At 42.5% G+C, this 27,995-nt stretch overlaps 1 protein-coding gene across 1 annotated transcript; it reads right to left on the minus strand.

The window, feature by feature from the left end:
- Positions 1–8,297: 8,297 nt before the first annotated feature.
- LOC115323497 lies at positions 8,298–26,166 on the minus strand. The gene is made up of 5 exons (XM_040216539.1): positions 26,035–26,166; positions 15,897–16,051; positions 10,169–10,242; positions 9,765–9,842; positions 8,298–8,422 (listed from the first exon to the last, which is right to left on the minus strand). Exons 1-5 carry the CDS (start codon positions 26,164–26,166, stop codon positions 8,298–8,300), a joined length of 564 nt encoding a protein of 187 aa, XP_040072473.1.
- Between the last annotated feature and the right edge of the window lie 1,829 nt (positions 26,167–27,995).

Below are 27,995 nucleotides of genomic sequence, written 5' to 3' on the forward strand. Positions count from 1 at the left end.
AACTGGTTCATGGTCGGAAAGTGACGACAATGCTGGACGCGATGTTACCCCACGAACCGGCTGTCGACGGAAGCAACGACGCCAGGTGTTTGCCCAACGGGCAGAAGTCCGTCAGTTCGCCAGACTTTGGATTCAAGCTCAACAACGTATCGACATTGGCCGCTAGAACCTTCGTCGTCGGGACGTCCACTTCCAGCCCGGAGACAGGGTGTGGGTCTGGACACCTATTCGCCGCCGGGGACTCAGCGCTACTTTGGACCCTACAAAGTTCTTCGTCGACCTGGGGATCTGAACTACGAGGTGATGCCCGACGGAGCAAGAACATCATCACGCCGCCCACCGCGACCTGAAGTCGTCCACGTCGTGCGCCTGAGGCCGTACTACGCTCGATAGGACTGCGGACCTTATGTGCTCCAAATGACTCTTCAGCTTACCGTTCTTTTTATTTGGTTTGGTTTCTTTTGGGTTGCATCGGGATGATGCATTTTTTAAACGGGGGAGTAATGCCGCGCGCGCAGCTGGCCAAGTAAGCAGCGCGCGCGTAGCCTAACGGTTATCGTGCCTGCCACCCACGCGAAAAGCCAGGGTTCAATTACTGGGAGCGACGCATCTTTTGTTAATCCTGCAATTTAGTTTTCTGGTAAATTCGAGAATCGTGTTGGGGGCTTCTTCGAGGTCCGAAGGGTTCTACGCGTCGAACATTCTACGCCGATAATTCCAGAAGCTCAGGCATGTACTATCGCGGACAATATGAGCTGAAACAGCGCTCCGGCCTGTGCACGGTAGTACTTGCACCGCCTGTCGTATCGCTCCCTAAACGCGGCGCACCCTGAGGCCGAGATAAATTCTCACTTGCGCTCACTGCGCCGCTGCGCTCTTCCGGCCGCCTGCTAGCGAAAATATTGGTCGATGGAACCACCATCACGATGCCCGTGCCGTGTAGCCTAATGTTCACGTTTTCAGCTAACATGATTTTCAGTGCATTTCAAGAAAGCGCCAAAGTGGAAAATGCATTGTCACGCTTGTATCTCCTCGAGGAGCGCTGCCTGACAAAGCTGGCTTGGCCTCCAAAAGTAGCCGATCTTAATATCATCGAAAACATTTGAAGGCTCCTCAAGGTAGCCATATCACGGCGTCCCCCTCCACCTCACCACTGCCCACAAATTCTGGCCGCGGTCTATGATTTCTTACCAGACAGGATGCAAGCCGTGGTACCGGATCACGGGAAGAATGACTCGGTATTGAATTATTTTGTAAGTTATACTGCGCCTCAGGACCCCCTGAAGCGGACTTCTGCCGATTGGAACAAAGCTTGATGCTACGGTTGCGACACACTGTTCGACGCCGTTAACCAAGCATACTTTTGTGTGGTGCCTCCTTGATCCCGATCTTCTTTTATAGTGCAGTTGAAATTCCACGCCTACTATTAATCTTTTGTGTCTGACATTGTCCTCTGCAAATATTCTTTCGATTAAGTTTCAGTCTCCTTCTCCTGGCAAATACATGACTGTTTGTCCCACTTTATTATTACTAGGAATTTGTGATAAAAAAAACTGGTATCTTGTCAGCAACTTGTTTTGTTTGAAACAAACACGTGGGCCCAGTAATAAAGAAATAATACTTTTGACCCTTTTCAGACCAATCAAGCTTACAGACCTTCCTCAGTAACATGTATACGGTTGGCGCTTTTTTTTTATTTTAAATATTTGTGATCAATGAAATGAAAAAAAAAAACCTTGGAACTGGATTAAATTCGGCATACAGATTTTGGCCAATATTTTGCGATGTCCTACTTTGTGCGGGCACCTATAATCAAACAAAAGCAACCTGCAACGTCTTTTGATGTGACTTTAAAAGCAATAATCGCAGCTGAAATTTAAGACACTTCAATATTTTTTCTTCACCAGTCAGCGCTTTTCTACGGGATTCTGCGCGACAGAGTAATGTAAATCACTTGCTAACGAGGGACGACAAGTAGAATATTTTGTTCCCCCCGCCGCCCTACCACACACATGCCCGCTGTCGCACCCGCCGTCTCGTTTGCAGACGGCTGGAAAAGCGCAGTGGCGCAACGAGCGCTAGTGAGAATTTATCTCGTACTCAGTTTGCGCCATGCAAGGTGACAGGCGGCGCAGGTACTACCGTTCGGCGGCCGGAGCGCTGTTCCAGCTCATATTGTCCGCGATAGTACATAAGCGGCTCCGCGTGGCGAGCCGCAGTCAGTTTCGCCCCAGCGTTCGACTCTGCTGCTATGCCGACTTCGACGCCCGCGACGCTCTGTTATTATCTTTTGCACCCTTTCATTTTTGGCACAAGTTCGCCACATTAAACGTTTATTTCTTCCTGTTTATTTCTTGTTGTTTGGTCACCACCCGTGATAATATCATCTACTTTATAAAATTAGAAATTGTATTTAACGTTTAAGATAAACAATGTGTGTATCTAATTTCCCCCCCTTTAGATTTTGTGTTTTCAAAATCAACAACATGTGTACAGAGCGAAGAATATTATGACGGCCGGATTTAGTCTGTAGGTACCATTGAATTTTAATTCAAACACTGGTCTTCAGTATCGCACAAGATCATAGACACCTGTTCTCATAAGCGGACGAATTACTGTGCTGTCTACATGGATTAAAATCGGATATCATGCAGTCAATAAAATTGCTTTCAATATTCCTTTCCTGCCTAAACGTGTTCGCTTGGTGCGACACTGGATGAGGAGCACAATGGCTTCTTCAGTCCAAAAGATTTTTGAAAGGTAAAAGTGGTTATCTCAAACCATTATCAACAGTTTTAGGAAGCAACATGTGTCATTCCAACATCAGGGAGCAAAATCAGCGTTGATAACAAGTGGTATGCTTATGTTACTTATGGATGCTTGAGGTAAGTAACCTATTGCAGCTGGTTATCATAATGCTAAGTTGCTTAATTTTCAAGTGAATTCTAAAAATCCACTATTTTTGTGAAATTCTTCTGAAGTTCTTTCGAGTGTAAAATTAAACATCTCGAGAGATTATTAAAATTGTGGAGATTGAAGTGCTGCATAGATTTTAACGCCTTTAAGTGAATGGCCCCTTTTAATTATATTGACAAATGCTGCTCTTCTTATTGTGTGTGCGTCTTCTCTTACATTTGGACAACAAAAGATGCAAACTACAATCTAAAATATATTGAGAGAAACGCATCCTTCATCATCATGTTTGGCTTCAACTCCACACAAAATCCTCTATCAAACCTTTTCTTTCGGGGCCCAAAACAATAAATATGCCTCGGTGCCACATTAAGACTCAAGGAGACACTGGTCTTACAGTCTGAAAAAAACCTCCTCGGTTTTGACATTTATGTGAGGGCAAGCATTGTCTCCTTAATACTTGTTTGGCCGTACACGCCTGTAATGTCGAGAATTGGAATTTAATCTCCTCACTGAAAGCTGTATGGCAATTTATCGAGTTCTGATTCGCGCGAATAATGCCATCGGCGTGCAGCAACATCTATCATTTTGTTTTGGCGGTGGCAGGTCGCCCAAACTGCTGCTAATCATGCAGATACGTTGCTCTTCTTTCTGAGGCCCATTTTTTTAAATATGTTCTTAAGACGCGTATTCGGCTTTACTTGAGAGGTGGCAAACAAAATACAACAAATTAAAATAAGATAAGAAAAACACTCTAACCTCTTGGTACGTGCCTAATACACTTGCAAGTCAAGCTCACGATACTTGATTCCCGACTAATTACAATACGTTATCAGGATGAGAGTTCCACCGAGAAATGAATAATTGAAGAGGTGAAAATTTCTAGAGGTTCGTTTTGGTGTGACCAATTAAACTTATCAGAATTGGCACTGCGTGGGGTATGTGGTATGCGACGGGATCATATAAACGTCTCTTTGATGGGCAATGCTAATACAAAGGGCGTAATGAGTCCAGTCTGTATTTGTCCCTTCTTCCTGCGAGAACATCGTTATCGAGATCGTTCTTTATTAGTGTAATGCTTGTGCACGAGTAATATTTTTGAATGAGGATTGTGTCATTGTTTTGGGCTAATTTTTTTTAATTAGATGAGACATATCAGGGTTCTTTTATTACATATGCATTATCCAGCTCGCGGTCCACAAGGGTGGTGCGGGCCAAAAGTTTTGTTTCCCAATCAATCATGTATAGTGTTCTTCTTACAAACAACAATAAACCTTGGCTTGCCTTTACGGTGGTCATGTAATTGGTAGGTGTTTTCCAAGATATGTTTAAAGTGAAATAAACCACAATAAATGTATATGTGTTTATACAAATAAATATCTTGGATAACATTTATCTGTATCTGCTATTTTTACACCAATTTGATATACCAACCAAGGCTATTTTGGAGTTCAGTGCATTAATAAATACTGAATATTTCTATTTACTACATACTCATCATACAAATCAACTGTTGCCTCAAAACTTGTCGGAAAGTCGGCGACATAAAAAAAGAAAAGTAAAGGGCCCAGGACCGCCCTCGCGGTACCACAAACTTCACGTTCTCGTGAGACGGGCATTCGTGATCAATGAGAATAATTTGTGTGTGGTTGAAGAGAAAATTTTCAATCAATTTTATTACGAAAGGTTCTATTTAGAAAGTGCGTAATTAAATAATTCTGTTATGCAGGACTTCATCAAATTTCTTTCGAAAGGCAAAAATAAACTGCATGGGTTTCCGCTCTGGGGTTAGGGCTCCAATATAAATTTGTCAGTAATTCGAAAGGTTGGGTTTCACAAAAAGGAAGTCCACAAAATTTGTGCCGAGTTCAAAACAAAAAAAAAATGCCGGAAGCCATGGTTCTTTAAGCAAACATCCAACCATGCTCATATTGATTTTACGAATTCCTTATACAGCAGTGAAACGGTTGAGAAGTTTACACGCCGTTTTGTTATCTAACTGAGAGTTTTTAACTACTAATTATTTGTCATGATTGTCGTGCACTACTGCAGCACGCACCTTTGGGCGATGACCATACAATTACACACTAGTATAAACAAAACATTGATGTTGCAACCTGTTCATTTTTATATTACTAATATTATTTTTAGTGAATAAACAAAAGAAATGTGAGGCTATAATGTTCCTATAACCCAAGTACAGACCCTAAGTATAGGTGTTTAATATTTATTGCTGAGTTTAAGTAAATGAAGACATGGATGACTGCGATTATCCTTGCGCTTGTGCGAGCCTTTAACCATAAATCACGTGCAAAAACGAATCCCGATTCCCTATCATAGTTTCATTTTTTTAATATGTTAATCCTTATTTTCAGCAACGTGTATACGTACGTGAAATTGTGAGCAATTAAGTACTAATGTGGCATCTCATTTACCTTTGTCGAGCATTTGCGTGCTTCAATCAGACGCCATGCATGTACAAGCAAAAACGATTTCACAAATTAGATCTCTGAAGGTCACCGTGACCTCTGGATCCTATGCTACATAAAATGTGTGTAAAAAAGCAACAAAGAGAAACAGAGGTATAATAAATTGCAATGCCTGATAATATTTTCGTTATGTTCTCCCAAAATAACCTCCGGGGAATGAGAAAGATCCACCCTTGTGGAACACCAAGGGAACATCTACAGGCAGAAGTCAGGCGTTTGCATCGGTTCCTGCTTGGCCCCTGTTCTAAGCGAATTCTACATGTCATCGGTGGACTTGGCTGTGGAGAGGGAGCTCGGCGTTGAGGCGCCGGGAACCAAGGTATTTCGGTTCGTTGACGACTACCTCGTACTCCACACAGCCGGCACCACTTCCGCCTCCATCGAGCGGGTTTTCTCAACCCACTCTCAAGGCCTCAAGTTCACCAGTGAGGACCCTTCGGACGGGGAATTGCAGTTCCTCGATCTGCGCCTGCACACCAATCCCAATGGACTCTGCTGGGGTTTCCAGCAGCGGACCAAGAAGCCCGTTCTACCGTTCGGAAGCAACCACTCAAAAACTGTGAAGTCCGGAATTGTAAGATCCCTCCTTTCCTCATCCCGTACCAAATCTTGCTCCCACTTTTCTCAAACCAGCTTAACCGCCCAAATCTGTCGCCTCCGAAAGGCGGGCTATCCACGCGACCTCCTTGTGACATCCCTAAAGTCTCTAATCTCCCAGCCTCACCCCGACCGCGCCAGACCGCCTCGACCAAAAAAGTTCGCGGTAATACCTTACCACCACAGCACATCACATCGCCCGAGGGCAGCGGCCCGCCGGTATGATGTGGATGTGGCCTTATCATGCCGGTTCCGATTAGGCTCCATGTGCCGCCTCGTGAACGACCCCCAGCGCCGTTCACGAGCAGGGTGTGCAAAGAAACACAAAACACCCTTCATTTCCTGCGCAACTGGACGCGTGTACTCCATTCCCCTGTCGTGCGGCGCCGAGTATATCGGTCAAACGGGCCGCTGCGTGAATGACAGGCTGGGCGAGCACGACAGGGAAATAAAAAAAGGGGACATTGAGTCCCAGCATCCCTTTCTCCGCCATAGAGGCGCATGTTCTTCGTGTGAGCCCCGGTTTCACAACGCGCGGATCCTGGGCTCACATAGAGACCGCTACGGACGCGAGATAATTGAAGCTTACGCCATGCAGCAGGCATCTCAAAACATTTCGTCTCCCTCGCTTGTCCTTTCCGAGAGGGAGGCGGCTTATTTGCGCCCCCAACTTGCGGCCTTGACGCGGGCCCGGGGGGCCCTTGCTCCCTGACAGTGCGGTGATGCGGCGCCGCTCTGTGTCTCGAGATGACCCCTCTTCTCCTTCCCCTCCTCCTAATCTTAACGGGCTAACAACTTCCCGACTTTCTCATGCCGACCCCCCTTCTTGTCCCACTGGGCTAACAATTCCTCGCTCCTCCGCTGCCCCGATTCTCTCTCCCCCTCTCCCTCCCTTGTTTCGCTTTCTCTTTCCTTCCCCCTTTTACTCCTTTCCCTCTTCCCTCTCCCTCCCTTCTGTCACTTGTCCTTTCCTTCCCCCCTTTTTTCTCTAGGTTCACCGATCTCGATGCCAACTTCTAATAAAGAACGCTACATGTTGTTGAAAGTCGAAAGATGTCCGTCCTTGTCCGTCCTTTCTGTTTATTCTTTCTGTATTAAGTCGGAATGAGAAAGGAGTGGGAAAGCTTTTCCCCAGTTTTGCAGCGACGCGCCGAATACCTGGCATAAAACCGGCAAGCCCAAAATGAACACAAGCTTACACCCACGTGAAGAAGTTTTAATTTCATCCTGATTGTGTGACGCAGCGATACGTTGTTCAAAATATAAGCTTGATATGGCGACTTCTATCATCATAAACATTAAAATTTACGCACCGCTAGTTTCTTCTGGTTTGCCTGCAATAACTGGATCATAAAAAAAGTACTGCCATTGCTTCCCTGCCTACTAAGTGGACACAGATGCTAACATGAAAGCGACCATACTTAGCAATATGAAGGGCTGATCGGTTTTAGTTGCCATGCCAACCTCCATTCCGGTTCCTTGAAATCTTCGAATTTTCGAAAGGGTCATTGCGAACCAGTCGCTCCAAGATCGCTATGAAGCATCATTATATTGAAAGCGTTCATCGTAAATATAAGCGTATTTGGTAAGGCGCACGCAATAAACCTATCACTCATGCTTACCTCCCCGGATACTTTACAATGGTATTATTGCTACTTCAAGACAGAAAAATTATTTTTCTATGACTCCAAGCATGAACGCTGCATGTGGTGAAGGTACGATGTACGCTTGTTTCACAGGTGTGTGGGTATAGAAATCTAGGTATATAAAAAAGAAAACGTTCTTGAAAGCGTCCCGCCACTAGAAAATTTAGGGGCGTTCACCAAGAATAAAGAAGTCCCGGAGAAACTCTGCATTATATCAAATAAAATGGCGACCATAAGAAAATTTTAGAGTTATTTTCTCAAGATCCCGTGACTTTAGAGCTATTTCATAAATGTTTTTTATGCGATTTGGCTCTTAGAACGATAGTTTTCTAGCCGTGCTTTCAAGATTTTTAGTCTTCAATTGATATAACAAACTAATAAATACAAATATTAATATCTTAGATCTACTTGAAGCCGCTCTTGTTTTCCTTAATTCATATTTTTCACCTTTACATATCCGTCAATCACTCAGGTATACGCTTTTTCCGTGACAATGTTACTGCGGATTAAGATAACGCTTAGCTTTGCAAAGTCATATACTGAAATGAAACAAACGTTTTAATCCCACACAACCATTGCGAGGTCTTTATTTTCCTAGTAACGGTGTCACTACATTCTCCTCAGGCGAGAGTAGCATGCTTAGCTTGCACAACTAGCAATTTGCATCGTAGATGTAGTACTTCTGCATTGTGCCGCAAAGAAGGTCAAAAATAAAATCACAGCAGGTGGTGTTCTTGTTCAACACAGACTCGGGCACAAGTAAAGCACACGCTGTATCTGCAAGATTCAAGTAGCTTAGAAAATTGCGCCTATCAATACATTCCACAAGTAAAAGGGGTCTACAAAACGTTTTTCGCGTCTGACACTGATTACAGTTTAGGACAGGGTTGCATGGTTCATATAATTTATGAGTTTTAAAGGCTGACGTACAATCTAAATTCTTCCGAACTATACAACCTTCCCCTCCTTCTTTTCACTGACGGCATCGATTCCTAGCGGAAGGTAGGTGTTATATCGGTATCATGTAAGTGAGAAACGTATATCAAGTCATACTTATTTGTACCATGATGTGTGCATTTTTGACTGACGTCAATGGGCTACCTCACCTGTTCCATTCCTATAATTTCTCACTGCTGTGTATTGGGCCTTTTTTGGATTAAGGACACCAGCCCAGTGCATCTAAAAAAATGTACTCTGCCGGAAATGTGTCCCGGGCTTTTATTTACGACAACACAGAAACAAAAACAAAAAAAAAATAGTTTTGCGGCCCATAATCTTGACTCAAAGTTTTGAAATAATCACAAGTTTATAGGAAAAAAAATTGAGTAATGAGAAGGTTCAAGCCAGCATCTGTGAAACTCGTAACCCTTCGTCAGCCTTTAGGAGATTGCGAGTTGAAAATAGCACACAAAATATATATTTAATCTTCAAAGCTTTCACTTATTTTAAGGCAGTGTTCCTTACCTTTTAGCGGAGGCTTTCTATAGGGATCACATAATTTTTCTTAACTACCACTGAGATCGAAAAGACGTTGAGTAAAACCTTAGAAAAACAAGCATAAAATTTAACACAAAAGCACAAATTTAAAAAAAAAATAACTGCAACTGTTGACAGTTTTTTCGCATATTTTTACTCTGGGAATTTAAAGGGATGCTGAACCGAAATCTGGATTCCACAAAACACGTGGCAAAAGCGTGCAACGGAATGCCACAAACACCAAAACATCACTCATACCGCAATATTTCGAACGGATGACCGTATTTTTCAAGAAAAGGAGGCGCATTTGACAGAAATGTCACGTCATGTTTCTCCGAGAAGGAGAGGGAACGGCCTCGTGTCTTCTCCACCTCGCGGCCTTGAAGGAACGACGCGAAGAGAGGAAAAAAGGAGGAAAAAACAAGGTATCTTCACGTCACGCGCCTCGTCGGCCTGGTTCAATCTCGACCTCTTTTTCCAAAAATACGGCCGTCCATTTGAGATATCGCCTTACGAGTAGTGTTGTAGGGATTGTAGCGTCCCGCCTAAATCTCCTCCATTGTTTTTTTCTGAAATCCGAATTTCGGTTCACCATTCCTTTAAGACACACAAGTTGCACTTTTCGATATGAAAGAGTTCTTACTGCTGATGTAGGTGTTCCTAAGAACGAAGCACTGCTCACACTCCGCATATGCGCCATATACCTCCACCGATGTACTTCCTGCAAATATAGAAGGAAATATTGCGCCAGTTGAGTGGGAGCTATCCGGCATATTCCTGTCTTATACAAAAAATAATTGCAAAAACCGGACACACAAACAACGTCAGAAGATAAATAGCGTATTCAATTTGATAAAATACTGGTCTTTTATGACTTTATAGATCGGATATTTTGGTCAGTTCAAGTGCCTAATAAAAAGTATTTTTTTATTATCTCCACAGTGCTAAGTAAACAAACTTACCTAACTTTACATTTGCTCAATTAGGTAAAACACATTTAAAATATTTTGAAGAAATTCGGGATTCGGACACTTCAGTCATACATACCACCTGTAGGAGTAAGGCTCAACATGTTCTTGCCCGTGTATCCAGGGGACGACTCAAGTATCGTGCTTGCCATACTGGGTAAAAAGTGCGAGACGAAACTATTAGAAATCAAAATATATACTTCGCAGAAAAAAATGCATACTCTTTTGAGTTTCTAAAGCTAAGGTACCTGTTGCCACCGTGGGCAGAGTGCACCTTAATAAAATTATACATGTATCCATGCCAGACGGCACAAATACTTCTTGCTCCCAAGATATTGAACTTGATTTATGGAGTGTATCTCACCCGTATTTGCATTAGAGAAAATAGCAGCGCAGCTGGCTTCTCCGAGGATGCGGACGCGTTTCTTGGGAGAATCCGCCGAAATTCCCGCTGTTCGATTTTGAAACCTCGACCGCTTCCACCACACGGCATGAACGATTTTACCATTTTAACTCAGTGAAGGTACGCTCCGCTTTCGGCGCTGAAGGGCTTCCATAGGAGCTCCACAATATTTTTTCATGTCACAGGCGTAAAAATTGTGGAAATAAGTTTTTGAGTCTGCACTTTCGCCACCTTTCTCTCAGCGTGGGCGAATAATATTTTTGATAAAGAAGCAAACCCCGCATCACCGAACGCGTGGAAGCCTATAATTTAGCTGAACGCTGATTATCAAATGCTAACATGCTGTTTGTCAAGCGAATCCGAGAGGGCACGCCGTATATTGCAGGCTCATCTCAAACATATGCTGTGTTCCTGGACGGAATATATTCCCGTTAATATTACTGATGCACGATTTGTTCGCGTATGCAATATCTCAAGGCCTTCGTGGTGTTCATATATCACTAGACCAATCTAAAGCTTTAGATCGTGTGCGGCATCAGTATCTTTTTGCGTAGCTCGACGGGTTTGGCTTCCCCTAGTTCGTACAATTGGTGTAAACCTTGTACACTTATACGCGTGTTGGATTGATTGCTAAAGGGCAACTCCTGTTCATACTTTCAATTTTAGAATTTCGACTGTTTTTAGTGCAGTCGGCGTCCCTGAATAGCAAGGTGTAATTTTTTACTCGTTATTGTGCGTAGTTTTAAAGATATCGAAGCCTCAAAGTTTTGTTTGGGGCGCGGCCAACAAAATCGAAACTAGCCGCTCGAGGCCCCGGCAACACTGGAAATCAGCCGCCATGTGAACGTGACGTCAGGATCGTTCTCGTTTAATGAGTTCGCAGGCCGAGCGGCACCTACCTCTGTTGCGCTAGCCGTCTGAAGATAGGAGGTAAGCTGATTTTGTTTTAATTCTGTATACGTGGTAGTTATCCAGCATATCTGGCAAGAGATAGTGCGTATACACAAAAGCTAGCGACTGGAAAACCCGTGAACTCGTACGCTCCCGTACTCCGCGTATGTTGCCGTGTGTGCGATCTTCCGTACTCGTCGCTAGGCCTAAATTGTAATCGGGGATCCGTGGATGAAGGGGCGTTGCTCTACGCCGCGCTGCCATTGGCGTACAGCCATTGTGGGCCCTCTCGCTTTTGCGCTGCTGGTCAGTCCCAGACACGAAGCTTTGAGGCTCCCCGGCGTGGGCCGAGGCGCTCGAACACGTGTGCTGGGCTGTACACGTCTGTTTTTTGTTCTTTTTTTCCTCGGGCGCGTAAAAGCCTAAGTCCAAAGTCCACTCGTCGAACAGCGTTCACCCAAACCTTCTCTAATTTCCGGTCGGTTGGAAACTTGTGAAAAAGCACCTCTGTGTTGCGCAGCGGGTTGTTTGAGCAGCCCACAGCGCTACAAGTTGTACTTGGCATCATTCGAGAAACAGCTGGGCAGTCTTGGGTGCACCGACCTGCTTGCTAAAACGAGTCTTGGAGTCCTCACAAGCAAATAAACAAAAGGCTATACCGAAGCTACACGGGCTACAGATAAATGCAACGGCTAAACACGCCAATCACACGCCGAAGTAGGGGTGGTTGCGGCTCAAAGAAGCGCACTGCGCGCAACTCCCAGACTGGAGGAAAAAAAGAGAACGATACTGACGTCACGGCCCAATGTTGTTTTAGCAATCGGCAAAACGCTGGCCGCCCGCTAAGGAGCAGCGGCTCGCGGCGGGTCGCATTTTTATTAACGGTATTAGTTGAGAATGCGGCGTCCCACGGACGTAATATTTTGGCTGGTGTCGTATTGTGTGTCAGTACAGCCGTACCAGTAATTTAATTAATTTTGAGTTTTGGGCGGAGTTGCCATTTAGTGGGTAACTAAATCTCGAATTTATTTTGTTGGAGTTTTCTACAGTGCTGGCCTTTGTCGCCCCTTCGTGCTAAGTTTATTGTTTCGTGGTGCAAGAACTAAATTCAAACTGGCTATCTTCGAAGCGCCGCCGAATCTTGCCTACGCTGTGTCGGGCGCGCCTCTCCCCACACGGCGAACCTCGACCCAATGAAAATATTTGAGATTACACGAGGTTTCCCGCTCTTCGGAAATCAGGTGGTGTCCGTCTCAGCATAGGCTGACGATGTTTAACGTTTTCTACGGGACCCCAACAGTGTTTTCGCAATGACTAAGAGCTTTGAATATTATGCCCGTCTTTTGGGGGCACGGCTTAATGTTTTGAATTGCAAAGAGCTTTGAGAATTTTTAAGATTTTTTGCTTGGCGGGGATTCCTTTCGTTTTAGAAACACGAATGATTTCTGGATTGAGCATGAATGACCGCCATAATGGAGCGGGCAGTTATATCAAAAATAGGGCAACAGGTATCTGGCTTCAAGATTCAACTTGTCTTCTTGTGGCAGAGTCTACCTAATCATATCAGTGTTCACCGCCATGTAGCTTCCCTCAAGACCCTCCCCACGGCACCCTTCCCCCTCCTCCTCAAGAACTGCGCTCTAATATCGCACTACAGAGAATCGTAAACGTCCTTGCTTTTTTTCTGTTCTTATGGTTTATGTAAGAAATATTGTTTGTTGTAGCTTTGAGTTACGCACTTTCAGTGATGCATTTTTCTTGCTGCATAAGTTTTGGTACAAGCACCCCTTCCCATAATACATTGTCACGTCAAAGCTTATTTTTAAGTCGTTTGTTCTGTCACGCTGCGTTCTAAGCAATATCCAATTAATTATTCTAGTAGGGAACATCGAGGCAGAGTTAGAAGATCGGAAATCAAGGGGTCTATAAAATGACAAAGCTTCGGCGTTCTTTCTTTTGTAACTCAATACGCTCAGGTATAGTAGAGAAAAAAAAACCTGCGTTTGTATCTGTTGGCGTTAAAACTTTGTCTTCACAAATCAGGGAAAGCTTCCCTAATTCAGTTTGTGCCCTCAGTTATAGGGCCAGGGTATAATCGTCCCGATATGTTGTCAAAACAAACAGAATGCGTTAATTAACTATTTATTAATGAAAATAAATATATGGCTTCAAACTAAACAAACTTGCTGAGCCTCATTGAAATCCACTATATCATTAAATTTTAGAAAAAACTTCGAACGCGAAGAGAGAACGATAATTCGCAAGCGAGCTGCCACTCCTCGAATAGGCGCAAGGCTGGCGGGGGCGGGGGGGGGGGGGGGTACTAAATTCTAGATAAACGACGGAATAACTGCACCGGCGTTTATTCACTTCACCAGAGTTGCGCATCTTGGTAATTTTTTTAACATACGACCGCGCTTTGCACACGATCCAAGTCTTTCCAGAAGTTACAAATTCAGAGTTTTCGATGACGCCCAGTAAGGTTCTAATAGGAAAAATGTGATCATCATTCGATAACTAAAAACATAATCAGCGCATATTAATTAACTAATAAAGTTATTGTGACGAATAACCCCTATAATATGTCCCGTTCTGCTAGCTTCACTGCATAAACAAATTAGCGTGGCTTCCCGATCTTTTTTTTTTTATTTCCGAAAGTTTTTTAACATCTTGCATATTTTGCGTTGCAATTACTTTGGGTTAGTGTTTGATAGAATGCATTAAAATACACAATTATTTTAGAAGGCTTCCGTTTAAACAAAACAGAGAAAAAAGATAATATCTTCAACTATTACGATTTTTAAAGCATGCAATCCTTTCTAATGGAGCCCCCCTCAACTCCAAATCCCAAAACTTTATCTCTCCGTCCGTCTCAGTTTTCGTCAATGTGTCCATTCATTTCCCGCTAAAATTAGCGGGGCAAATTGACGTTACGTGACCTAAACACCAATTCACTTTCCTCGCTAAAATTAGTGGAAATTTGATGTCCCGAGTCCTGCCACGAAACTTATATACCAATTTAGCTTAATATTTAATTTCGTCGGGGAAACTGATGTCATTTTATTTGGCGTGCCGTGATCTATAAACTAATATAGTTTCGCAGCTAGGTCTAGCAGGTAAGGTAAAGTCACGTGACCTATACGCCAATTCAATTTCCACGCTAAATTTAGCGGGAAATCGATGTCAAGTTACCTGATTTCACGTTACCACACTGATTCGGTTTTGAAGCTTCATAAAGCAAAAAAAGCTTTACGTCACGTGACCAGGTATCACGTGTCCTATGCAACGATTCAGTTCGTACGGTTAATTCGGCGGGGAATTTGATATAACGTGATTTTGCACCAAGTAGGTTTCCCTGCTAAATTCAGCGTGAAAATTGACGTCACGTGGCTTGATGTCATAGATATCAACAAAAAATCACTTTCCCCAGAAAATACGGCAGGGAAATTGATGGCACAGGACGCATGCATCAAATTTGTTTCCCCATTGAATTGCTTTAATCGAAGTTTTTCACTCCCCGAAACGATGTATTCAAGTTCATTACCCACAAGGACATTCCTACGATTGTGTTTTCTGGGGTAAAGTGCGAAAAATACTTAAACATGCTTACAATATACTAAGAAACTTCACAAATATACATAGGCGAAGTTTAGACAGACGGAAGAAAAATAGACATTGTCATTGGTGGTTCTACTAAGAACACTATAACGAATCAAACAGAGAATAAAAAATAATCGCGGTAGTGGAGTGGACTTCGTGCAAAATACAGATACCTTGAACACAATTTTAACGTGTAAAGGATTGTTCGCACATACATATAAACTATTTTAAATAGGGGAAAGGAAACTAGACATCGATATGCATAAAATATGCTTAATGTCTTCTTTAAAAAAAATAATGGTTGCTCCTAGAATTATTTCCTGTGTGTACCATAAAACTTTGGAAATATAGGTCGCTATCAATTTTGTATTAATAAGATTAATATTTCAATTGTTTTTACTCCCTTTATTAAAGTTTCGAAATTTTATGTCCATTCCCCTATTACTGTATTTCCGATAATAAAAATGCAAGTGGAGATATTCGTTTTCAAATATGTTTTTAAAATACGTAAATTATTCTTATTTTATTGCTTAGCATATTTCAATATTATATTGAAATATGTAACGTATTCGACCATCGTGAAACTATTCGGTATTGTTTTACATATGATAGCATTATGACTGAATCAACCCCTGCTACCCTATGCAACCTGAAAGTTAGGTACAAGCTTTAATTTACGAAAAGAAAATCCATAGTAACCTATTGCTAACGGAAGGACTACCAGATATGGACACCCTACAAAGAGCCAAAGAGTCCCATATTTTTACGCAACCTTGAAATCACTTTGAAATTGTTTCTGCGCGGCTGATTTACTTTTTTTAGCTTGTCCAGCTTCAAAAGATGAGATGTGATGGCTGTAACAATCTTGCTGCTTATACAAACGAAATATGTTGTAGTAATAGGTTTTGCTTACCCAGACTGGTTTCCAAAATCGAAACGAAGAGGATAGGCGCCATTTACGGGTGGTCCGCTTTCTGTGTATTTAATGCACTTCTCTGATCCACCAAAGACTGGGTCAGACTCATAATTTCTGTAGATCGTGTACCAACTCCCTTGAAGCGGAAAGCACTAGAACGGAAATAAGTTCGACCAACTTTGTTAACTTTAAAATCAACAGAAGCAATCATCCATCTATACTCTGGAAAGGAACGATATAGTCCGTTGCAACTCCAGAAGGTAGGGCGAGGGTAAGACGGGTCAGGGAGGAGGAAGCAGAAGGAACGCTAAAGAAAGAAGGGACGTTCCCCCTCTCTTCTCCAGCGTTCCGTCTGCTTCCCCCTCCTCGACCCGTCTTACCCTCGCCCTACCTTCTTGAGTTTCAATGGAATAGAGTGAGTATATATGCAAGTCATACTTTTAAGAATCATTTAATGCTACATTACAGCTTAACACATAAAGCGCTGTGTGTTTCCAAGGTATATTCACTTGGCCTAGATCCTTGGGGTTTTAATGCACATAAGTCCAACAAACTCTAATATTCCTTTTTGTAATCAAGGCACTCAGGTTGACATCTCAAAGCACCGTATGTACTTTTTCTGGCTGGGAGGTCAGTATAGCGTGCATCAGAGAAGAAATACTGATTAACAAATGGCGATTGATGCGAAGTACGATATCATTTCTTTTACATTTTCTTCCCCAGACTTTTTATTTGATTACGTACCGCAAGTGATCTTCTTTTCCTGACACCCGATGCTCTTCGTTTCATATTCTTTAAAAAAACTCCTTCTCTCTAGAATCGTATACGTACATTTTAAATTTGTAATTACGACTATTGATCAACGGCAATACCAAAATTGAGGTTGTTATATTCTACAGGGTGTCTGAAGCGTCGAGGCTTGATTTGAAATGGGACGTTAAAATCGGCGCCTGCACGTAGCAATCTAGACTGTTCATCAAAGCTGTGTTGCAGAAATGGGTTTTACATTGAAAAATTACAAATTTGAAAAAATAGGGCCAAGAAACTTGTCAGGGTCAATGTCAGAAAGCGACACAGACGACCGGGTTGAGCGGCGGGGAGCGTTTGGCGTACGTATTGATAGATGGCGCTACCTCCTTGTTCCGGTCAAAGGTTCCGGTTTGCTTTCTAAAAAAAAATATCTGGAGTGCCCTCGCTGACCGTGGTATATTGAAATGATCCTAATATTTTTGTAATGTACCTTTGGTTTCAAAAGAAATGCGGGCGATTATAGCGAAACGTGAATAAAAATAAAGGAAAACGCGGTTGCATAACGACGGCGCTCTTTTTTCCGTCAGATCTCGTCTGCGTGTCGTCTGCTTTTTTTCACTGTTCGACTGCAACTTCCAACGCCGCTCCCGACGCCATTTCTCAATACGTGCACCAAACGGGCACCGCCACTCGACTCGGTCGTCTGCATCGCTGTCCGCGGTGGCCCTGGCGAATGTTTTGGGCCCATTTTGTAGTAAAAGGGGGCCGCGCCTTGGAATTTTATAGGAGAAAACCACCTGTGAAATACATTTTTGACGAAAAGTTTAGATTGCTACGTGCAGGTGCTGTTTTTTGCGGCCCATTTTATATGGAGTCTCGGAATTTCAGACAGCCTCTAAAGTTCAAATTTAATTAGTCCATTTTATTAAACTATAAGAAGTAATGTGCTATTTGAAATATCTACTAAATGTTTTTCAGTTCAAATATGTAGACAATTATTAAATTAATTTTTCACTCTCGAACAATCATTCCCAAATATGATACCTTAGATTTCTATGACTTACTTGCGACTTGATTTAAAAAAAAAAATTGCATTTAAAAGACAATTTCCAAATTCATTACTTTTGTGCAATTTCCGTCATAAGAGATACAAAAATTTCATAACGATCTTTATCTTCAAAGTCCAAATACTGAATGGAATTCAGAGTTCAAGAGAGAATTTTTCAGTTGTTTGGTAGATGTTAAACAGTCGTTGCGTGTGTAAAAAACCTAAATTTGATCAATTTTGGAGAAAGTGAATTGGTGTGTCACTTGACCTGGGAGGGAGAAGGTGTAGGGTTAGGTGAGGGGAGGGGGGACGGAACTGTGGGAGAGGGAGGAAGAAAACAGGAAGGGAATGGGGAATGGAGTGGAAGAAAAGGCAAATAAGGAGGGTGAGAGGGATTGAGAGACAGAAAAAAAGGAAAAGACGAGAGAGGGAATGTGTGTGCTGCGTTACACATAAAAAGTTAAGTACAAATCTAGCATGTTGGTAGCAATATCCGTCATAAGGAACATAACACAGGGTGTCCGTCTTCTTCTCTTCGTTACCTTCCTGATGTTGGACATAGAAGGGGTTTTCAAAAACTCGAGCAAAAGCGCTCCTGCCAAACCTAGGCATCGTACGAAAAAAAAAAAACATCTTTATGCCGTAGTGGTCTGTGTCAGCTGGTTTATCAGGGAAGTTTATTCGATTTTAGTATATTTGGGAAAATAATAAATTTGGAGTAATTAAATTGTTAATTACTGATTTTAAAGGCATGATTTCGATTAGTATCGTGGTGGGCATCATCGAAAGCTACTAAATACTACATTACAGTAATATAAGGAGCCCGCAGCGTTTTCCGGCGTTCCAAAAAAAATTAACAATTAGGGACGCCTTTTTGGGTCTCTGTTTCATATCGGAGCGGATCTCTGCATGGACAGTCACGCCTATCGTATTTAAAACGCGCGACGGTCTTGCGCCGCCAAGTATTGCGAGTCATGGTGCGCCTTCTCACTGGCACCGATGTCATATAGGCAAATCTGATGTGACAGCCAGGAGTTTTTCTTATCAGCCTCTCATATGTGCGATGCATGGTGGCTCACGCACGTTGCGCGTTCTAGCTGCAGGGAGCGGGATTTCTGGCGCGGAGATGTGCACCGATGGGAGAGCGAAACACAAAAATTAAATCCAAGTTCAGCTTTTTTTTTTTTTGGAGCGCCATAAAATGCTGCGTTTTCATTATATCTCTGTAACGTGGGTTTATTTAGTAGTTTTGGAAGATGCCCAACAACATTATAAGTGAAACCATGCCTTTAATATCACCACTTAACAATTTAAGTACTCAAAATAAATAACTACTCATTTATATTGAAAGTTAATCATTTTCCTTAATGGCCCTTTGACAAAGACCCTTACGGTATAAACGTTTTTTTGTGTGTGTGCGATACGTAGTTTTTGAAGGAGCGATTTGGTCCGTGTTTCGAGAAACGCCCTGTATTTCTTTGCTAAATTTAATGAGAAAACCGAATTTCTGTCACTTGAGCAGCAGGGCGCACCTTAACAGATTTGGGACGGGATAAGAAGAGAGACGAAAGGGAAAGTGAAAGGAAGGGGAGAGGAAGAGGAGTGAGGGGAGGAAAGCAGATGATGAGAACAACTTTCAACGGTATCGGCTAAGGAGAGAAAGCGAGGGGAAAGGGTGAAGAGGGATGAGGAGCTGGGATTGACATGTTACGTGATGTATGTTTTGTCTCTAAATTTTGCTTGCAAACTGAATTGTTGTATAGGTCACGTAAAATCACGTTACGTGACGTCGATTTCCCTTGCTAAATATAGCTGGGAAATTTAAATTGAGTATTGGCAACGTGATGTTAGTTTCACCTTTAAATTCAACGGGAGAGCTTGCTTAGGTTTTGGACACACAATGTGAATTATCCGGCTAAACTTAGCGGGGAAAGTCAGTTGACGTGTAGGCATGCCGTTACGTAAATTTTTACACTTTGTGTACAGGTCAAGTGACGTAAGATTCCCCGCTAAATTTAGCGAAATATGCACGGACGGACGGAAGGACGGACAACATTTCGTGACTGAAGGTTCCGATAAAAGGTATTTCATGCTTTGAAGAAGTCGGTAGTGACCCCTGCCTTCCTAGTCCTCTAATACATAAATTTCAGCATATAGGAAGTGACCGTTTTAATATGTTTAGAATATTACATGGTCTTCTATAGCATGTCACGTGGATCAATATACTATATACAAAAGAACAGGCCAGGCGACGTAGGGTCACGTGACGTTAATTTTCGCGCTAAATATAGCGGGTAAAGAAAATCGGTGTATAGGTCACATGACCACATGACTCGTGATATCAATTTTTTCGCCATGTTTGACGGGGAAACCGAACTGGTTTGTAGAGGCGTTGGTTGTTTAGGACAGGAGAAATTGTGCGACCGATTCCGAGCCCAAGTGAAATCTTTATGGGTCAGACGCACCAACTGCTCAACTTAGGAGCCAAGTACAAGCTTGGAATGTGCCGGCTGCCATCCAGGCTCCTTCAGGACAAGATGTATCTTCATGCAAAGAGAAAAAAAAATACTGGCCATTTATCAAAATATATAAATAAATAAATAAATATATATATATATATATATATATATATATATATATATATATATATATATATATATATATGAAGAGAACTTCCTGACTTTGGCAAAATGCGGAGTGAACTGAAAGCGTCACTTCGCAAACACTTAGGGTTAAGCTTAGCCCAATTAAAAGGTGAAAAAAAAATCTTCCCGACCTCTTCTCGTTGGGCGCGGTCTGCTGGCGTCCCAACGACTGGCCCCTCGGGAAAAGGAAAAGCCTTATATAGGCCACTCATTTGGGGCGAAGACATAACTCAACAAAAAGGAAAGGAAAACAAAAATCCTACGAACATTAAAAGTTATCACAAAGAAAACTACTCGTAACACCAACCGAGAGACCAGCTATGCCCTGCCCGCCATTACTAAGTAACGAAAAAGAACCTCTCCTCTCAGCGGTTGTTTACAATTTTGCGCAGCCAGACAAAGGAGATACTTGTGAAAGGGACGATGAGCGTAGCCAGAATGAGGTAATTTAAACGGTAGAAAAATCGAAAAAGTACGGTCAAGTAAAGGAAACTAAAAATAGTGACAGCAATACTATTAAAACATAAAAAACACTGCACATTGCAAAAAAATACCAAAACAAGTATCATGGTAAGCAGAAATTAAGCATTGTATTGGAACAAACAGACAGAACTGAGTCCTGTCCGGGTTCCTCAGTCTCTTCAACCTTCAATTAAACTTGGCTATAATCTTCAGTTATCCCAATATACATTTACATTTCATCATCGGAAATCCGACATAGTATCCACCAACATATGGGGATGACGGGAACTAAAATACCCAGGCAGTTATTTTCCAGACACCAATCCAAATATCCCAACCGGAACCGACCCAACCTAACAATACCTGATGCAAGGGAAGAGGAGAGGACGGAGAACAGCGGATGTGGAGACAAGAGATAAGAAGAGAAAATCGAAGATCGAAGAAGCAGAAGGGAAAAATGGTGTAAGACAGAGGGGAAGGGGGAGAACGCCGCTGATTGACAGGGACTGTTTTCTGGGCTGTGATGACCGTAAATTTTGAAAAAAATAAAAATAAATATTTTAAACAATTTTTTTTTTGGCTTTTTGGCTTTTGCCTTTTTTATCTATTTTTCGTTGGTTTAAATCTGTAATGCTAACACTAAAGCAGACAGAGACACTTCATTTTTCCATTTTCATTCGCCTCATCTCAACAATGTCCTCAACAATCAACGCGCTTACAAAATGACAACAGACGTGATAGCAGCGACCAGCACGAAGCCAGAATGAACCAACGAAACGTCCACAGTGAATCTTCCGGGCTCCCCTCTGCCTCTTCCCCAGCTATCGGCGCCTACACTGTTCATCTTCCACTTATCTGGGCGCAGCACTCGCAAGTAAAGCTCCTGCAATCGCTACAAGTGTATAGGTGTTTTCCATTGTGTTTTCCTCTTTATGTTCTAGTTGACAGTTATACCTTATATGTTCAAACTAGCTCAACTTAAGACGAACTACTCCGCTTACCCTTGACTTTTAGCACACGAAGCAAGTTTACGTCACCTAGAAACCAGTTCTGCTTGACTACTAAATTTGTAGGGAAAATTAATGTCAGGGGACTTCTAGGTCAATTTAATATTTCGGCTACGTAGGGCGAGAAAATTGACATCTTGTGACCTATACACCAATTCTGCTTCCCTGCGAACTTGTTTCAGAAAAATTAATAAACAGATGAGATCGTCTTCGTTCTCCAAAAAAGGGTTAATGTCATCTAGACATATTTAAATGATTGCTCCTTAAAGAAAAATTGAAGCAGTTTGGTATTTGAAAAAATACTTAAACCTTCTTCAATTTGGACTCGAAAATCAAGAACATCAAAATTATAATGCAGATAGATGCGCCAAGCAGCCGAAACAGCACTTAAAAAAAACACTTAAGCCTCTCCTTTCCTGCGCGTTTGGTAGTAGGAGTGAATCGTAACGTAATATGCAAAGATCTGCGGCCAGATTCATAAAAAAAAAAACGACTTACCTACGACAACTTAGCTACAAAGTTCGTAAGGTTACGGTCATTGTAAGATGAGGCGAGAGCGGTGTTCGCAAACGCGTTCTTAAGTTAAAGGAGGAAAGATACGACCTCTTTCGGAGAAACGAGGACTTCTGGCGCTATTGCTATGGCGACGGTGTCGTCGGCAACACGAACAACCAATCGGAGAACTCGGCATAGTTCGGAGCACGTAGATTTTTAATAACAAACACAGGTTGTGGGCACCCTGGCGGCTCCCAAGCCAAGTTGCCCGACTGCGAGGCTCAAGCCGAACTTTTCCCGCGTGGCGGCGACGTCGCGCCAGCCACGCGCACATCGGATGCGCCGCCTTGATAAGGCAGATCAGAGGCGGCGCACGGGGAGTCGCTGCCTGGACTCCGGCAGCGCCGGTAGCAATGTTAATCGTCTTGTCCATGTCCAATTAAATGTAGTTTCTTGTTGTTGAAACCGTTGGCTCCGTGTTATTCCTCCGGGTCGGGTATGCAGCAAGGCAAACCGACCACAAGGGTAACTACTCGTTGATAGTCAGCTCTGTGTATGTCCTTCCTGTTTGTGTGTAAATCTTCAGTGTTCAAGCTGTTTCTTATAAACACAGGCGGCCTTTCCACCACCGCTTTCTGGGGTCCGTGCCCGTGCAGTGATATATCGACGCTAACACGATAAGCACTACGTTGACTGCTACGAACTCGATCGCTACGAAGTCAACACAACTGTCATCGTTGGTAAAAGCCCTGTGCCAGATGTCATGCAGAGCGACATAGAAAGAAACAAACCACCGCGGCGTTTTTCGCGGCCTCGGAAGCGCAGGAGCGACGCGACGTTAAAAAATATACGTTTGAACTATACGAATGTCAGTAAGAGCCACGCTAATACCTGTTCACTCTCGAAGCAGACGCGCGTGTTTGACCTAAGTGCTGGATTCGCTCTGTTAGAGCGCGTTTTGGTAAGCACTTCGGGGCCGATCTTTTACGATTGCAACTCGATACTGACGTAACACTCGGCAAAGAAATGTTGGACCGTCAACGCGTAGCTTCCACAAACTGTTATAACTCGACAGTGATTTAGCTTCGTGTCAGAATAAAAATTGCATACTTATAAAAAAGTGTACATACCATGTTGCGAAGGTAATCACTACGGCGTTTATTTGAGCTCTATATCACACAAAAGAATGAGAAAGAATCAATGAGAGTCCCTTTTCAACGACAGCGTTCGTCACCGCTGCCTCGGAAACCAAAGAGATCGAGCTAGATGACAAGGGGAATAGATTGATCTTTGAAATTTAGTTCCGCGATCAAACTATTCATACAGGAAGGGTCTGCAAGGGTCGCGCGAGCATATTCCATTCAGCAAGCCAGCCGGTCGTAGGCAGACGGTCTTGGCCAAGGATCGTCAAAGCAATGTTGCGCCGGAACAGGTCGGAGTGCCTGCTAGGCCTATATTCTGCCGAGTTCGCTTGGTGGGGGGGATCGTTGCCCAGGTTGCTTCTCTCGGGTGTTTGTGGATCCAGCGTTCATATTCGTCGTGTTAGATTTCATGCACGTTTCGCTTTTTTCTCGTTGCTTAAAGTCAGGACGCGCGAGAATAGCACGTAAAAAATAAAAAAAAGTCCGATGGTCGTCGCGATTAAGTAACTGAACGACGCTGTCGGACATATTTATTTGATCGTAAAAAGTGCGTAAGACATTTTCGGAGCTGTCGTTGGATTCTGTCGTAACCTGTGCAAAAGTTACGGCAATTTTGTTTTGAGAATACGGATCTTCTCTCAAATTTGTCGTATGGACTTCTTTCGTCGTAAGTTCGCGTTGAGAATCCGGCCTCTGAACATTTTCTCGACTTCTTAATGGGGTACTCACACCCCCAAAAATATATTTTTCCATGCGATTTTTTGTGGCGTCAGAAGACTACCCAATCAATATTTGCCTACAGCGCCATGTATTTCTTAATTAAGTAAAAAAAGAAAAAAAAACACACAACTTACCAAAAGCGAAACCGCAAGTGGAGTGGGGAGGAAGAAGAGTTGTAGAGGAGGAGAGTTGCCTGAAATCACGCGGAAATCACCCAACCGCGGTTTCTTTTATTATTTTCCTTTATTTTTTTTCGGTTGTTCGGATCGAGCAGACGAAAAACGCGCACGTCGCACGTCTCACGAAATACAGAAAGGTCAAGTACTTGGGGCTCGACGTTTGCGTGTTTTTCGAGTTTTTAGCAATTCGTGTTTGTAAAACGAGCGATGTGTTCAGCCAGGAGAAGGGGCGACGACTTGGCCACGTCTTCGAGCGAACCAGCTTGGTGATCGGTCGTATCGTACGGAGTAAATCCTTAATGCCTGATCAATAAAAGGTTTCTTTTGAAGCTAGACATATTCACCGGTGCCGCGAACGAAGGTCCTGAACAAGAGGTCCCACGTCCATCGTCCGCCGCCATCGCGTAGTCCGCTTCGTTGAACCGTCTAGCCCACGACCCTCGAGACACGACGCCATGTTGAGAATTACTCAAAGAATTCACAGAGTGCTTCCATTTTTCTCTGCAACTTTCTCTCTTTAAATCAACGTATTTGCGTCTTTTTAAGGTGACAAAAATCGGGTGTCATACTTTTTTTCTACTTTTATTATTGAGTGTGGCCCATCGATGACCCGAAACTTTGAATAAATTTGGTGGTTGGCCCTAAACCAAAGAGAACGGCACGTGGCCATGGAGTATAGAGTGAAATCAACTCAGAGCGGCCAGTTCTAGGTCGGAGGCTTTCGGGCAAAAAGAAAACGAATCGCCAGCCGCATTTTGTGCACCACGTGTCATATACAAATAAAAATCTTGGCAAGTGTCAGTACGCAGTTAGTCAATCTTTAAGCTTTACATCCGCTGTCAAAAACGCTGCACGCGTTCCTTGACACGCGGCCCGTGCAAGGCAGTTGAAGCCTCAGGGTATGATGCAGTGTGAAGGCGTCACCAAAAAAACAGTAACCAAATGCGTTACTCGTTACTTGCGAATAAAAGAAACCAGTTATTGTTACCCTTAATAAGTAGCACACGTTATGCTTGCTTTACATTTTTTTAAATTATAAAATACCACATTTTATTATTTGACGTTACAGGTATGCAATAGTGCCATATTTCAAGAAGCATTACGTCCATTCAGAAACCAAGAATATTTAACTGATCTGTTTTTACGGTTCCCCTTAAATTCTCACAAAAAAAACGCAAAAAACGCAAACTTTATAGGGCTTGGCGCCTTGAAACACGAAAGACATTTCAGTAATTCGTTTAAGTGTTTGGAAGTATATGTAACGAGTAACGTAACTACGTTACACGTTACTCAGAATAAGTAATGTAAGTGCATTACCCGTTACAGTTTTGAAAAGGTACAAGGTTACCGAAAAAAGTAACGCGTTAACGGTAACGCTATTGCTCGTTACGTGTAACCGCCAAAGCTGGTATGATGTCCCATCCAGTGTTTTGATTTCTGTTTTTCTCGCGTCTATGGATATGTTCAGGTCAAATGCTTTTAATATTCAAATTCACAGGACAAAAATGCGATAAAATTTACGTCTAAAGTTTTTTTCTTCCCAAGAACCTCTTCAGCTGTCTCTTATAGACTGATTTGCATACACTGTAGGAGTTTGAAGACAAACGTCTCAGAAAATATATGAAAATACACTGCGTTATCATCTCATAATTGTATTCCTGTTGTGCTAAAATCTATTTATACCGACCTTTGTAAAGTCCTGGTACTGCTCAAGATCCGGATTGAGCTCTGGCCATGACTGACTTCCACTTGAAAAAGTCAGGCATATCAGTCCAGTTACGGCAGACAATGCCAGTGCCATGATTGAAGTTGACATCATGACTTGCAATTTAGCTTTGTAAGACCGGTTTGATTGCGAGAGCGCATTCTGTTGGGTTTTATATTGTAACTTCTATAACCTCTACAACATATAACCTTCCCACGAAACAATTTTTAGTATTCGTTATTTTAAAGCACGAACAACAATTGGGTTCTATCATGTTATTACAATGAAGACGCGTGTTAGCGGATATTGCAAGTTCGCTCATTTCAAAAATATGAAACACACAGGAAACCGATGCAGCAAAACATTATCGAGTCACAACGGAAATTTAACTTGGCTACAATTTGCATTTCCTTGATTTTCCTCTTCTATTTGTTTAAACAAAATCGGGTCCTACTTTGTCATTGCGGTGAAACCGCGTCATAGCGGATATTGCAACTTCGCTCACTTAAAAAACACGAAGAACACAGGATACCTAAACAGCAAAATATTATCGAGTCCCGCCGGAAATTTTACTTGGCAACGTTTTGCTTTCCGTTGATTATCCACTTGTAGTTTATTTTTATTGTGATTTAAAATATATATATATATATAATACAATTCCATCAGAGAAGCCCCAAATTTAGGGGAGCGATATTTTAGAAATTTCGGAGTTTGATTTTCATATTTTTGCATAAATATTCGAGACTTGCGCATTCGGCACCCTAATGGCGATTGTGACTGCAATTATTTTAAAGTCCTAAACTAATAATAAAACGCCATAATTACTCTCTTTCACTAACATTCACTTATAGCGATCAAAAACATGGACTAGTGTACGATACTTAGTAATAAAAGAATGCCAAATGTTATTACTTCTAATTTTAATGCAGCTGTACTTAATATTGTTGCGCAGCACGTGCCCTTCCATATGTTCACACATTGTTATAATATCACCTTTGTTCTTGCTCATGTTTATTAGCCAGCTGTATAGACGTATGAACCCCACCAAAAATGTTTAAACATTTTTGGTTCCGTCGATACATGTGTCTGCATAAAACGTGATGACATGGTAGTTCTGTTTATTAAGATTTAGATGTAAAATACATTTATTTTAACTTCTCAGTCGGAGGTAAAAATAAATTAAAATCGGCTCTATAATAATCCACCCACCTCCCAAGCCAGGCAAGATCTCTCTACTCGCCGCTGTTGAAGAGCTTCGTCAAGAACACCTAAAGCTTTTAGAATCCGATAAGACGGGTGTGTTTGTTGCGTTAGAGGAAGGAGATTTTGGAGATAAGGTGAACGCCGCCCTTTCAAAGAATTTTCTCAAACTGAGATCGCGACCGTCTGGGACCCTCAGGTCAAGAGCTAAACACGTCTGCTCGTCTTTGAACCTGTCGTCCCTAAAAACCGCCATTAGTAGTCCAGCGAAGCAGTACCTTTCAGTTTTCTTCACTGCAAAAACATATAAGACTGGAGTTCCCCTCCGAAGTATTGTGTCGGAGAAGGGTTGTTGGCAGAAGCAGCTCCGGCTCTTTCTACAAAAGCATCTGTCCTGCATCCATCTCCCTCAACCCTTTAGAGTGTCTAACTCAATAGAACTCATCTCTGTCACCAGTTCCAAACATTTCTTCTCCTTGCCCCACTATATTTTTTCACTTGACATAGAACACGTGTATTTCAATCTAGATCCTACCGTTTTGCTTGCCTCGATCTCCGACACCATCTTTGAGCACGGAGCTGTGGATTTTCAGAATTCCTCCGGTGTCTCCGTTGCTGGATTCGTGAACCTGATTCATCTATATCTCCAGTCCACCTGAGTCGAACATGAGAGAGGCATTTACCGCCAAAAAAAGGGAGCTTGCATCGGTTCATGTCTCGCCCCTGTTCTCAGCGAATTATTC

The sequence above is a fragment of the Ixodes scapularis genome, unplaced genomic scaffold (assembly GCF_016920785.2).
Source record: "Ixodes scapularis isolate PalLabHiFi unplaced genomic scaffold, ASM1692078v2 PGA_scaffold1__304_contigs__length_218370807, whole genome shotgun sequence".
NCBI lineage: Eukaryota > Metazoa > Arthropoda > Arachnida > Ixodida > Ixodidae > Ixodes > Ixodes scapularis.